This window comes from Sciurus vulgaris (assembly GCF_902686455.1).
Source record: "Sciurus vulgaris genome assembly, chromosome: 3".
Taxonomy (NCBI): Eukaryota; Metazoa; Chordata; class Mammalia; order Rodentia; family Sciuridae; genus Sciurus; species Sciurus vulgaris.
In genome coordinates, this window is record NC_136463.1 from 155,900,826 (window position 1) to 155,915,037 (window position 14,212).

Consider the following 14,212-nt stretch of genomic DNA (forward strand, 5'->3'; position numbering starts at 1 on the left):
CTTTGCTGACCTCCATTGTTGTTTTTCATTTCCTCCTCATGGAATATTTTGTTGAGAACATTCTGTAGTGCAGGCTTTCTATTTGTAAATTCTTTTAGCTTTTGTTTATCATGGAAGGATTTTATTTCATCTTCAAATCTGAAGGTTAGTTTTGCTGGGTATAGGATTCTTGGTTGGCAACCATGTTCTTTCAGAGCTTGAAATATGTTGTTCCAAGCCCTTCTAGCTTTTAGAGTTTGAGTTGAGAAGTCAGCTGCTATCCGTATTGGTCTCCCCCTATATGTAATCTGATGCTTTTCTCTCATGGCCTTCAAAATCCTATCTTTATTTTGAATGTTAGGCATTTTCATTATAATGGGCCTTGGTGTGGATCTGTTGTGATTCTGTGCATTTGGTGTTCTGTAAGCCTCTTGTATTTGATTTTCCATTTCATTCTTCAGGTTTGGGAAGTTTTCTGATATTATTTCATTGAATAGGTTGTTCATTCCTTCGGTTTGTATCTCTGTGCCTTCCTCAATCCCAATAATCCTTAAATTTGGTCTTTTCATGATGTCTCATAGTTCTTGGAGATTCTGTTCATGATTTCTTACCATCTTCTCTGTTTGGGCAACTTTATTTTGAAGATTAAATATTTTGTGTTCATTGTCTGAGGTTCTGTCTTTCAAGTGGTCTAGTCTTTTGGTCATGCTTTCCTTTGAGTTTTTTATTTGGTTTATTGTCTCCTTCATTTCAAGGATTTCCGTTTGGTTTTTTTTTAGAATCTCTATCTCTTTGTTGAAATGATCTTTTGCTTCCTGCAGGTGCTCTTTCAGCTTATTGGTATTATCATTCATTGCCGGCATTTGCTCTCTTATCTCATCCTTTGCTTCACGAATCATCTTAATCATGTATAATCTGAAGTCCTTTTCTGACATTTCTTCTAACATACTGTCATTGGATTCTATTACTATAGAATCTAGATTTGTTTGGATCATTTTCTTCCCTTGTTTTTTCATGTTGTTCATGTATCTTCCCCTCTAGCGCTGCAGATCTGGGGTATTGCAGATTTCCCCCTATAGGCTTGTAGTGGCCCTATAGGTTTCCAAAACCCTTTCTTTAAGGGGAGATCAATATTAGCAGTGTCCAAATCAGACACTATGCAAATAGTGTCCAAATAGCCCCTATGGGGACAATAACAAAATTGTCATAATAAACAAAATGAGTTCAAATATTATCTTTGGTAAAACATACAGGTTTGCAATAAGGTCTGCAGTTTCTAATGGAGGACAAAAAGGATGCAGAGGGATGTAGAATGTGGCTGTTAATGGGATAAGAAAAGGATATACAGAAGTTCTAGAAAATAGGGTGAGAGTGTAATCAAAAGAAATTGGATGTTAGCATGCAAAAAAGGGAGAAAGAGACTCTGAGGGAACAGGTAAACAAAATGAAAATAAACAAGAAAAGTAAAGAAATAAAAACTTAATTTTTTTAAAAAAGGAGAAAAAAGAAAATCTACTGTATAACAGTCATATACTAATGACACCTCCCATTGTTCAGTAGCCTGATGCATGGAGAGGTACCTGACAATGAGCTTCAAGCCTCCAGCAGGCATCTCAGGATGGGAATTGCCCCACCCGAAGATCGGAGCTACGGCTTCCAGGATTATCCAGGATTGCTGCTCTGGCTTTGAAATGTGTTGGCAAATGGGGAGCTGCAGCTCAGGGGTGGACGTGGTCAGCTGGAGGTCCTGGAGACGGGATGCAGCTGGTCCGGTGTGTTTGGTTGGTTGCAGGATCCTGGAGGCCGGGTGCAATCAGTTGTTCTGGGGTCCAGGTGATAGGGTGCAGTCAGTTGGTCTGAGGGTCCTGGCGGCAGGGAGCAGTCAGTTGATGTGAGGGCCCCAGAGGCAGGGATTGATCGGTCGGGCTGAGGGATCCTGGAGACGGGGCTCAGTCAGTCCGGCCAGGGGTCCTATGGGGCCTGGCTCTTGTCTCAAAATGGCCTTTATTTATATTTTTATCCTTCTGGAATTTATGAACCAACTGTAAGCAAATAAAAAATATGATGAGATTATTTCAAATTAGGAAGGTTTGAGAAGTAGTGGGATGAATGACATTATTAAAATGTATAGAAATTTTAAACTACTGCTCCCAACATCAACATGTTCAAAATTGTTTATGATTTTTTGTTAAATTTTAACAGGCATCTCAAAATGTAAAAGTTATATTGATTTATTAATTGATATTAATGGGATGTGATATGTTTTGATACATGTATGTATTGTACAATGCTTAAATCAGGTTAAGCATGTCTTTAATCCATTTTGAATTGATTTTTGTTACTGGTGAGAGATTGGGGTCTGGTTTAATTCTTTTGCATAAGGATATCCAGTTTTCCCAGCATCATTTATTAAAGACTGTCCTTTCTCTGGTGCATGTTCTTAGCACCTTTGTTGGAAACTGGTGGACTGTAAATGCAAGGCTTTAATTCTCAGCTTTCTATTCTGTTCCATTGGTCCGTGTGTATTTTTAGGCCGGCACCATGCTATTTTGATTACTGTAGCTCTATAGTACATTTTGAAGTCCAACACTATAATTCCTCCTGCTTTGTTCTTTGTTCTTTTTTGCTCCAGATGGCTTTGGCTGTTTGTGGTTCATACAATTTAGGATTATTTTTTTCTAGTTCTGTGCAGAGTGTCATTGGTCTTTTGACAGGGATTACTTGACAGACTCTGTCGATCTCTTTGGGTAATATGGACATTTAATTGTACTGATTCTTCCAACCCACAAACACAGGATATCTCTATTTTTTGTTGTGTCCTCTTCAATTCTTTCATCAATTACAATTTTCACTGTAGAGACCTTTTGATAAAATTTATTCCTAGGTTTTTTCTTTTCTTTTTTCTTTTTGGTAACTATTGTAAATGGGATTGCTTTCTTGGTTTCTGTTTCAGATCATTAGCGGTTGGTATATAGCAATCCCCTACTGATTTTTGTATATTAATTCTTGTATCCTGCAACTTTGCTGAATTTGTTTATTAGTTCTAATAGGGGGTTTGTGTGTGTGTGTGTGTGTGTGTTGTGTGATTTGGGGTTTTCTGTATATATGATCATGTCATCTGCAAAGAGTGACAGTTTGATTCCTCTTTTCCAATTTTTGATGCCTGATTGCTCTGGCTAGGACTTCTCATACTATGTTCAGTAAAAGTGGTGAAAGTGGGCATCCTTGTTCCAGATCTTAGAAAGTGTTCAACTTTTCCCCAAAGTAATGTTAGCTGTTGGCTTGTTAAATGTGGCCTTTATTTGTTGAGGTACATTCCTTTGATACCTAATTTGTTCAGTGTTTTTTCAAAAGACAGTGTTGGATTTCATTTTTTAAGTTTTATGACAATGTCTTGCTGAGTTGCTGAGGCTAACCTTGAACTTGCAGTCTTCCTGCCTCAACCACCCAAGTCTCTGGGCTTGCAGACATGCCTAGTGGGATGTTGTTGAATTTTATTGAATGCTTTTTTTGCTTCTATAGAGATGATTGTTTTGACCTTCATTCTGTTAATGTGGCATATCATGTTTACTGATTTCAGTAATATGTTTAATTTTTTTTTAAACAGATATTGTCGGCAAGTGCTTTGTGAAACTGTTAGGATTGCCAAATTGACCCCAGTTTCTGCCCAGCTTCAAGATATTGAAGGAAAAATTAACCAATTTATTATTCCTAGAGAGGTAGGAAACTTTGGGTATATTTAACTTATTTAGTTACTTTTCTTAACTTTTTTTTATTGTTTAAAGTGCCCAATAAATGCTACCCATTATTAAATCAAATATAATTATTTTACTTTATTTTGTTTAATCTTTTAAATATTTTTCATTGTAGATGGACACAATACCTTTATTTTATTTGTTTTTATGTGGTGCTGAAGATCAAACCCAGTGCCTCATACGTGTGAGCTCCACCACTGAGCCCCAGCCCCAGCCCTTGTTTAATTTTTTGGTACTGGAGCCAACCCAGGACCCTTAACCACTGAGCTGTATCCCCAACCCATTTTTATTTTTTATTTTAAGACAGTGTCTCACTAAGTTGCTTAGGGTCTGTGTTGCTGAAGCTAGCCTCAAACCTATGATCCTCCTGCCTCAGCCTCCCGAGTCTCTGGGATAAAGTGTATGGCACCACGCCAGCTCCTGTTATCTTTTACTATTGTTTATGATTTTTTTTAACTGAATGTTTTAAATTTTCATATAGTTAAGTCTGTTATTCCTACATACCTTCCAGATACTGTGACATGTTTAGATAGATCCTCTCCATCATAGTCACCAAAAGAATGGCCTGTTTTTTTCTTCTGTTATTTTATACTTTTATTTTGTTTTCATTATCTGCATTAAAAGATCTTTAGGATGAATTGACTTTCTAGAAGTCATTTTGTCTCTGTTAGGCCTCAATTACCTAGACTGATGTTGTTGTGTTTTTTTTCAGACTCTTGTCCTTTATGCCCTTGGTGTGGTACTTCAAGATCCTAATACTTGGCCTTTACCACACAAGTATGAAATTTTTGTTTATCGTCTTTGTGATTTTTTTATTTTTTGTGTGTTTGTATGCTTGCATTTCTTTTCTATGTTTTGAGGAGAAAATTCAATGTGTCCATGACAGCGAGAGAAAGCACTGCCTTCCCTTTCTGGGTTCTTTCACTGCCTCCTCTCTCCATGAATCTTCCGCTACCGTATCTTCATTACCACTCCTATCCTAAGATCTGTTCAGTTACCTGATCTCTACAACTATCTTGAATTTCCACAGAATTTCGGAATTCTTTTATTGTTAAATGAGTATTGTTTAGGTTGGCTCCTCTCTGCCTTTCTTTTGATTTCTCTCAACTATTTTCAGCTCTTTAGCAGAATTCACAAACAGGTGTTGTATGTAAGTGTGTCATGCATGTAGAAGGGCAAAGGTGAAGAAGAAAGCGACTGCTGTTTGCCTCCTAAATGGGCATCCAGTAAAGTCTTCCTTAAGGTAGCAGTCTTTAGATTTAGTGCCCTGGAAAAGGGTTATCAATTGAGTTGACCTGAGGTAAGACCTCAGTGTGAAATGCCAAGGGGGCAGAGCTGAAGTCCTGTTGACCTACCTCTGGAATGTAAGGATGGGCATGTTAAATGTTCTTGTCATTTTAGTTTTTAGTATTATAATGACATTAAAGGAAATTTCTTAATAAATTTAACATCAGCCCTTCAAATTTTTTAAAATATCTTTTATTTATTTATTTATATGTGGTGCTGAGTCTTGAACCCAGAGCCTCACACATGCCAGGCAAGCACTCTACCACTGAGCACAACTCCAGCCCTTCCCATCAAATTTTGCTAAGTAAAAATTATGTAGGTGAATTTTATATTTCTAATGGCTTTTATAAGAAAATGAAGGTATGCTTTGATGGAAAATATATACCTATATTACAAAAAACTAAAATTATTAGTTTTAAAATCTTAAAAAGTGCTTGTGGAAAAACTGCCAAGATTTTGATAGGTTTTAAGTTTAAAGAACTTTATTGTAACTTTTTTTTTTTGGTACTGGGGATTGAACCCAGGGATACTTAAACTCTGAGCCACATCCTCAGCCCTTTTTTATATTTTATTTAAAGACAGGGTCTTGCTAAATTGCTGAGGCTGGCTTTGAACTCAAAATCCCTCTGCCTCAGCCTCTCAAGCCACTAGGATTACAGGTGTGTGCCACCATGCCCGGTATTGTAATTTTTGACAGTATTGCCATCTTCAAACTGCTCAAAGAATCTAGGTTACAAATTGAAAATATCGAAAGGAATAGATGCTAGAACATGATAATCATCTCTGGAAATCACCAGGCCAGCCGGCTTTCCTGCCTTCCTCCCTTCCTCCCTTCCTCTTTTCCTTCTTTCCTTTCTTTCTTCCTTGCAGTTTCAGAGCTCAAAACCAGGGTGCCTTGCACACTAAGCAAGTCCTCTACCACTGAGCTATATATGAACCCTCATTTGTAGAAATCAAATGTAATCACATTTAGGAGATATAGGTGACATTTTTCTAAAGAGAAGCTTTCTGAAGCTGGGCACTTCCATACTCATCCAAGGATTCATTCTTGTCAGCACCTTAAGCAAAAACTCAGAAATATACATAGAAGTAAGATGCACCCCTTGGAGACAATGGTTTATTTATATCATAAATATAATTTTCACACAGAATTTTCACAGTTTAGTTTTTTCACTAAATTGGATGTCTTTGAGATCCAGGTATGTTGTTTCGTGTCCTTTTTAATGGCTGAGTAATATTCCATTGTATTGGCATACCAGAATTTATTCACCATTCATCTACTGAAGTTGAGTTGCTTCCAGTGTTTTGCTGCTGTGAATGAAACTGCTATGAACAACTATACAAGTTTTAATTTCAATATAGGGTTTCATTTAGGGGACAATAGGCAAATACCACCTCATCCAGCCTGCCCTTGCCTCCTGCCCCCCTGCTCTTTTTCCTCTTTTTAAACTCAGATTTCAGATTTTTTAAATACCTTTGTGTTTGGAAGGAATTTTTATGTTCTGTGGTAAGCAAGTTATTTTTAAGATGTCCAATTCTGCAGTGACAGTTCACAGAACAAAATTCTAAAAACAAAAAGCTTTTCCTAGCCTCTTAATTTCCCTCACTTATTAATAAATCTGGGTATAATATAATTGACAAATATAATTTTAAGTCCTGTGCCTCCAATTTTAAGAAATAAATTTTAATTAAAGAAGCAATGTAAAATGCCCACATGTTGATCCCATGTAACAGGTCTTAAAATTATTTAAATATTCATTATATGATTTTATGTGAATTATCCTTGTTATCTCATGAAATGATATAAACCTATGTTGCTGTCTCATATTTTGCATCTATTTGAAAATAATGGGGTGTAATTTGAGAATATAATGAAATATAATGTGACAGCACTTTCTATTTTTAAATGTTAAACTTTATAACAAACGTGCATTCTTCTGTGTCAATATTTAAAATGCCAGTGAAGCTATATTGTGATTAAATGCAAATTTCCTCTTTAGGTTTGATCCAGATCGCTTTGATGATGAATCAGCAATGAAAACTTTCTCCTCACTTGGATTTTCAGGCACCCAGGAATGCCCAGAGTTGAGGTGAATGACAGAAAAAAAATGAGAAAGAAAAAAATACCAGATTCTCCTCTTAGAATTTTGACAATTACTATTGATGAGAATAATGAATCCATATAAAAAGGGTATAATTCAAATCTTTAGTAACTGGTTGCCTTTCTTCCTGGCTAGGTTTGCATATACGGTGACCACTGTGCTTCTCAGTGTGTTGGTGAAGAGACTGCACCTGCTCTCTGTGGAGGGACAAGTTATTGAAACAAAGTATGAACTGGTCACATCATCAAGGGAAGAAGCTTGGATCACTGTCACAAAGAGGCATTAAAATCTTTGTTAAATAGACTTAGGAAAATGGCTGTATAGAAAATATGTGTTGGATCCTTTTATAAACCAAGTATTATCTTATAACATAAACACTTATTATTACTGCATTATGTAAATTTGGATTTTTATATACCAGATTTTCTTAAAGCATGATATACATTTATACTTATTGCACCAATATATGGGTAACTTTAATAGGAAGCTATAGTTTTGTACTTTTGTTATCATTTTATAAGCCATAAATTTCATCTTCTTTTTCTTAACTTGATCTCGAAAATAAATATTCTTGAACAGAGAAACTATTTTGAACAAGTTGGGGAATCATGTTTTTTGAGTATTCACACACAAAAAAAATCCTGAGTTCTTTTTGTACTTCCAGTAAATCACCTTAAAGGGAAATAATGGAACTTCCTATAGTTTTATTTCCTAGATTGTTTTTATTTCTTTGGCTATTGATTATTTGTATTTTAATCATTTTTATTGGGTTTGAATCATTCATTGGCTAATCTACCTTGCATTTGGCATTTGTTTGCCTCCCGACACACAGGGTTCATTTAGTGGTTTATACAGGGCTCATCATTTTGAACATTTCTCAGTCATTTGAAAAATAACGTAGTTCCTTCTGAATGTGTGCCATGAGTTTGTTTGTTTCCATGAGTACCAGGGATGCTCTACCACTGAGCCACATTCCAAACACCTTTTTTTTCCCTTGAGGTAGGGTCTTGCTAAGTGATTAAAGCTGGCCTCAAATTTGTGATCCTTTTGCCTCAGTCTCCAAATATCTGGGATTACCAGCTCATACCACTTTTGCTGGACTTCAGTGTAGTGTGTGTGTGTGTGTGTGTGTGTGTGTGTGTGTGTGTGTGTTTTGGTACCAGGGTGCTTAACCACTGAGCTAACCACTGAACTACATCACCAGCCCCCCTTTATTTTTTATCTTTTTTTTTTTTTTTGTGGTTCTGGGGATTGACCCAGGGCCTTGTGCTTGCAAGGCAAGCACTCTACCAACTGAGCTATCTCCCCAGCCCTTATTTTTTATCTTGAGACAGGGTCTTGCTAAGTTGCTTAGGGCCTCCCTGAAGTTGCTAAGGCTGGCTTTGAACTTGCGATCTTCCTGCCTTGGCCTCCCCAGCTGCTGCGATTACAGGCGTGCACCACCATGCCCGGCTTCAATGTGTTTTGAAACACTCCTCCTATGTGATAAACTAAGATTAAGTCTTCTCCTTCTGTTTTGTGGCAAATCTTAGTAGCACGCTATTACTCCACTAATTTTCATCTATGAAAGAAACATTTGGAATTTATTATTTTATTATATCATATGGTAAATATAATGAACTGGTCAGTAGGAAAGGAGAGGGCACTGACCATAAACCACAGCCAAAATGGGGGTAAAAAGAAACAAAGAGGGATGAAAAATGTGCAAAACATATGAGAGAGATAATAACCATATTATACATGAAGAGCACATACAAATATACTATAGATAAATGGACAAAATATGAGAACAAACATCATTTACAGGAGGAAATGGCTAATAAACTTTTAGAAAAGTGTTCGATCTTATTGCAAAGAAATAATAAGGTTATTTTGGAAATATTTTAAGTATCTTTCAGAATATACTCTTTAGCACTGATTAAAATTTATATCTAATGCTTTATTGATTGCATTGTATTGTAGGAAGGGTTAGTTTTCGTCTGGGGGTTCAACTCCAGGGCCTCATGCATGCTGGGCAAGCACTGTGCCACTGAGCTTCATCCCCAGCCCCCAAAGAATTGTATTTTAGTCCAGTTTTTTTTGGTTTTTTTTTTTTTTTTGCTACACTATTCATGTAGAATTTCCTTTCCTTTTTTCTTTAATGTTTATTTTTAGGCTACTGAAGGAAAAATGCCAAGTACAGATAGAGGAAAGGAAGAAAAATGATAATTGTTTGCAAGTGGGTTATTTTTAACAGTGGTGAATTTCATTTGTTATTTTAGCACCAAGATTATGGGGCGAAGGCTTAGGGACAGAGCATTTGCCTAGCATGCCAGAGATCCTGGGTTTAACCCCCAGCACCAAAAAAGAAAGAAAAGAAAAAAAATTCTAGTTACCAAGTTATTTTATGGTGTGTTTATAGTTAAATGGCAAGTGCACTTTTCACTGAGATGGGTGAAAGAAGCATTTTAATTTTTGTTTCTTATTTTATTTATTTATTGGTACCTGGAATTGAACACAGGAGTGCTAAACCACTGTGTCACATCTCCATTCCTTTTTTTTTTTTTTTTTCCAGCACCAGGGATTGAACTCAGGGGGCCCTCGACCACTGAGCCACATCCCCAGCCCTAGTTTGTATTTTATTTAGAGATAGGGTCTCACTGAGTTGCTTAGCACCTCATTGCTGAGGCTGGCTTTGAACTCCCGATCCTCCTGTCTCAGTCTCCTGAGCCCCTGGGATTACAAGCATGAGCCAGTGCACCCGGCTTCCCTAGCCCCTTTTTGTTTTATTTTGACAGTTGCTTAGGGTCTCACTAAATTGCTGAAGCTGGCTTTGAACTTGTGTTTCTCCAGTCTCAGCCTCCTGAACTGCCCCACTGTGCCTGGCAAAAGAGGCATTTTAGACCTACTTCTAAGAAGCTAACAGTACATTAACCAATTAGATGCAACTTATTTCTGGGAAAATATTATGGAATAATTTAAATTCTAAAACTTTAAATGAAATCTCTTAGTTATTGTTGTTTTTTAAAGGCCATTGTTAAATATGTTCCCTCCCATCTATGTTTTCTATGGTTTTGTGTATACAGAGCATCTTCCTTTGTCATCCCAGTTCAGTGAGTGGATAGAAAACTGGCAGTGGAAGGTTACAGTGGGCAATTGATATGTAAACCAGGTGTCAGATCAGATGAGATGAGAGGGGTGGGATTTTAAAGTAGATGAGATCTGACAAGCAATGATTAAGGCAAAAGCAGGGTAACTGAGCCAGAGTCTGAACTCTGGCATCATTGCCAATATATCAGGCAGAAGTGAATAACTGATAATGATTGGAATCAAGGAAAAAAGAACAAAGAGGAATCAGCTAAATGAGCATATTTTGTCCATAGTTACATTGCTACCTTAAAACATTAAAATAAATCCCTTTCCAGGTGATTAAAAAACATACTGTTGGGCTGCAGGGTCGGGGTGCTCAATGGTAAAGCGTGTGCTTTGCATGCCCAGGCCCTGGGTACAATACCCAACACCAAGAAGTACCTGTTAACAATGTGTTCAAAATAAATTATCTTACTCTGCTCTTTGTATTTATTGATTGGCATCTTGGTAGCCTCAGTGTCACTAATGGCTTGTAGCATATGATTCTAGCAGGACTCTTAATTTAACCATGAGGTAGCTTTTTAATTGATAGTAAAGTGAGTAGTTTTATAGCTTTATTTCTTCACCAACTTTTATTTACTTTTAAAAAAAGGTACTGGGTGGTTTTTGTGGTTTTTTTTTGGTTTTTTTTGTTTTGTTTTTTTTAGTTTAAGACAGGTTCTTGCTAAGTTGCCAAGGCTGATCTTGGACTTGCCAACACTGGCCTCAAACTTGTGATCCTTCTCTCTCAGCCTTCTGAGTAACTGGAATTACAGGCATGTACCTGATTTGATCTACATTCTTTATGTATGTATTTATTTTTTAGTTGTCAATGGACCTTTATTTTATTTATATGCAGTGCTGAGAATTGAACCCAGTGCTTCACACATGCTAGGCAAGGGCTCTACCACTGAGTTACCCTAGCCCTACATTCTTTTTGATAACTTAGAAGTGTATTGTTGCAGGTTGGGGTTGTGGCTCAGTGATGGAGCACTTGCCTGGCATTTGTTGAGGCACTGGGTTTGATTCTCAGCACCACATGTAAATAAATGAATAAAATAAAGGTCCATCAACAACTAAAAATACATATAGTTTTTTTTTTAAAGAAATGTATTTTTAAAAACACAAGCACAAAACACTTGTGTGGACTGTAAGGACTCTTCTACGCTTTGTACTAATAAAACTTAAGGCAAAATTACTTCTGTGTGTGTTTGGTAAAAATTAAAAACTCAGATGCTGTTATCTGGCCAAGGAATGTATAGTTCCATTGTTTTCCAGAAATAGATTCTATTATATTCATAGCCCATATGCCAATATTTGTTTTCTTTATCTTTTTTTTTTTTTTTTTTTTTTTTTGCTTTGCAGTGCTGGGGATTAGAACCCAGGAGCTTGTGCTTGTGAGGCAAGCACTCTACCAACTGAGCTATACCCCCAGCTGTTTTCTTTATCTTAAAATAGTTATGGTTTCAACAAGATCTGTTTTTTGTGATGAAAATCATATAGAAAGCTTGAGAAGCAAAAACACAGAGTTCCAGAGACTGGGGTTGTAGCTCACTGGTAGAGCGCTTGCCTAGCAGGTGGGAGGCACTGGGTTTGATCCTCAGCACCACATAAAAATAGATAAATAAAAGTTTTTTTAAAAAACCAATGTAAAAAAAAAAAAAAAAAAAAGAAGAAGAAGAAGAAACACACAGAGTTCCAGAGTCCACAAACAATAACAGATTATACTTCTTCACTAAAGCCATCTTTTTTTCCTTCAAATTCATAAAAAGCATTGTTAACCTATAAAATTTATTTTTGGTTATGTTGAATTGAAAAATCACTTAAAAAACAATTATGTAAAACCGAAGATGTGGCTACTAGCATCAAGTAGTTTAGCAATGGTCCTTTAACCACTGCAGGAAGAAACCTGGCAGAGAAATGGGTGCCATCTTCAAAGGCAGGCTTTTATTAACACACTGATTCGAGTGACCTTAATTTTCTCCTCAGCTGTGCTGTGCCTGTTTTGTTAGTTACCAAGACTAATGATTAATGTTGATAACAGAAGCCCGAGTAAATCAGCACAGCCAAAAAACAGTAGTGTTGCTTTTAGCCACTGAGTGACCTACTCTGACAGGGAAAGGATGAGACTGAAACTGGCACTAATCACTAAGCTGAAAGTCGAGTGGGGCTGGCACAAGTGTTTGTTATGAACCAAGTACTCTGTACACCTATCTCATTTATAGCACGATAGTAGGTTCAGTGACAAACCTAAAGTGTCTCTTTTCCAGTAAATGAAGATAGGCAAATACTAGGTAAGAAAAAGCAAGTGAAAGGTCTTAACTTCACATTATCTTAATATCTTCAGTGGGTTTTATTTATTGGTATATTTAGGTTTTTTTTTTTTGAGGGGGGGTTGGGTTTTTGTTTTTGTTTTTGTTTTTTTGGTACCCTAAGGTACTTAACCACTGAGCCACACCTCCAGTCCTTTTTTTGTATTTTATTTAGAGACAAGGTCTCACTGAGTTGCGAAGGCTAGCTTTGAACTCCCAATCCTCCTGCCTCAACTTCCTGAGCCACTGGGATTATAGGCATGTGCCATCATGCCCAGCTGTTGGTGTATTTAGTTTTAAGGAGGAATGGAGCAATATGATATATTCATCATAACTGAAAATGATTAAAAGTAGTAAAATACTAATAGCCAAAGAAATTTATAAAAGGACAAAAGATATTACCAACCCAACCACATTTGCATAGTGTAATATTTTTATATTTCCACATACATAATTTTTGCATAGTTATAACAGTATGATCTACTCAATACTGTGGGGAGAGGTCACTGAGGATCAAACCTAGGACCTTATGCTGGGCAAGCACTTTTCCACTGAGTTATATTTTAAACATTTTCTTTTGTGGCTTCATTTTTGTGAGGATCTCAGGAAATAGTCTTTAAAAAAAAAAGGGGGATACACTTCTAAAATATAAATCAAGCTTAATGTTTGATTTATAAAATTTGATGACTGAATTGGTAATTGTAAAATTTGAGTTGGCAGCCACTTTGTAAAACATGCAGACAAACAAGGCAAAAATTACTTCCCTTCTTCCAGTTCCACTCTCCACTTGATTAGTTTACAATTTGGTGACTGTCTTTATAAAGAATGGGAATGGATCTTGTAATTGAATGTGATAAAATGCCATAAGCAAATAAGTTACATACATCCTTTTTGGTGATTTTTTAAACATTTACATCAGAAATACAAATTCTTATGTTAATTTTAAACAAGTATTGTTTTGGAATGAAATTGTTATCTCACTATTGTAACTACAAAGTAGTAAAAAGTGTCCTCAAAACTGCAACCATTAAATATTTTCAAATAAATAAATGAAATCTTCATTGGAATCTTTGGTTTATGTTGAATAAAGTAAAGGGAATTTTTGAAGTTACCTAGTTGAAAAAATTCCAGATATTCGAACTACCTCTAATGCTAATAGTACTTTGTGATATGTAAATTACCCCATTACTAGAAATATTTCACAAGATGTGTGACTGTCTTTCAGTGGCACCTGTATTAGGTGTGAACACAGACTTAAAATAGATTATACAAAATATCAACCAAAATAGTTTGTAAACTAGTTGTCATTTGTTATCATTAGATCATCATTGAACCAAGGTATGTTCTTAGATCAGTGTTTTTTTACAAGGTTAGTGAGAACATTATTTCCCGAAGAGTGTCTCAGAGGATGCTATCCTGTGAGATACTCGAAAAAGTTTCCTTGATCATATTCATTCTCTAGAGTCTCTTTAGTATATTCTTTCTCAGATGTAATACATATTAATATTGGAATCTGAGAAGTCCTTCTGCAAAGAAAGCTACTTTCATTTTGTTAACGAATATTCCAAAAACTTTTCCATTAACACTATAAAACCTGTTCCTATAAAACCAATGTTTTAGGGCTGGGTTTGTGGCTCAGTGGTAGAATGCTCGCCTAGAATACACAAGG

The 14,212-nt window shown here is 36.2% G+C and overlaps 1 protein-coding gene across 5 annotated transcripts in view; it reads left to right on the top strand.

Moving 5' to 3' along the window:
* The window catches only part of CYP20A1 (cytochrome P450 family 20 subfamily A member 1), a 62,341-nt gene extending 49,188 nt beyond the window's left edge, over nucleotides 1–13,153 (top strand). For 4 of the 5 annotated variants that reach the window (XM_079130670.1, XM_079130668.1, XM_079130669.1 and 1 more), the window contains 4 exons: nucleotides 3,587–3,698; nucleotides 4,447–4,511; nucleotides 7,022–7,111; nucleotides 7,259–13,153. In XM_079130670.1, coding sequence (XP_078986796.1) covers nucleotides 3,587–3,698; nucleotides 4,447–4,511; nucleotides 7,022–7,111; nucleotides 7,259–7,409 — 418 coding nt within the window. In that variant the 3' untranslated portion in view covers nucleotides 7,410–13,153. The remainder of the gene's footprint in view (nucleotides 1–3,586; nucleotides 3,699–4,446; nucleotides 4,512–7,021; nucleotides 7,112–7,258) is intronic. The other variant, XM_079130671.1, reaches the window with a different exon arrangement.
* The last annotated feature ends 1,059 nt before the right edge of the window (nucleotides 13,154–14,212 follow it).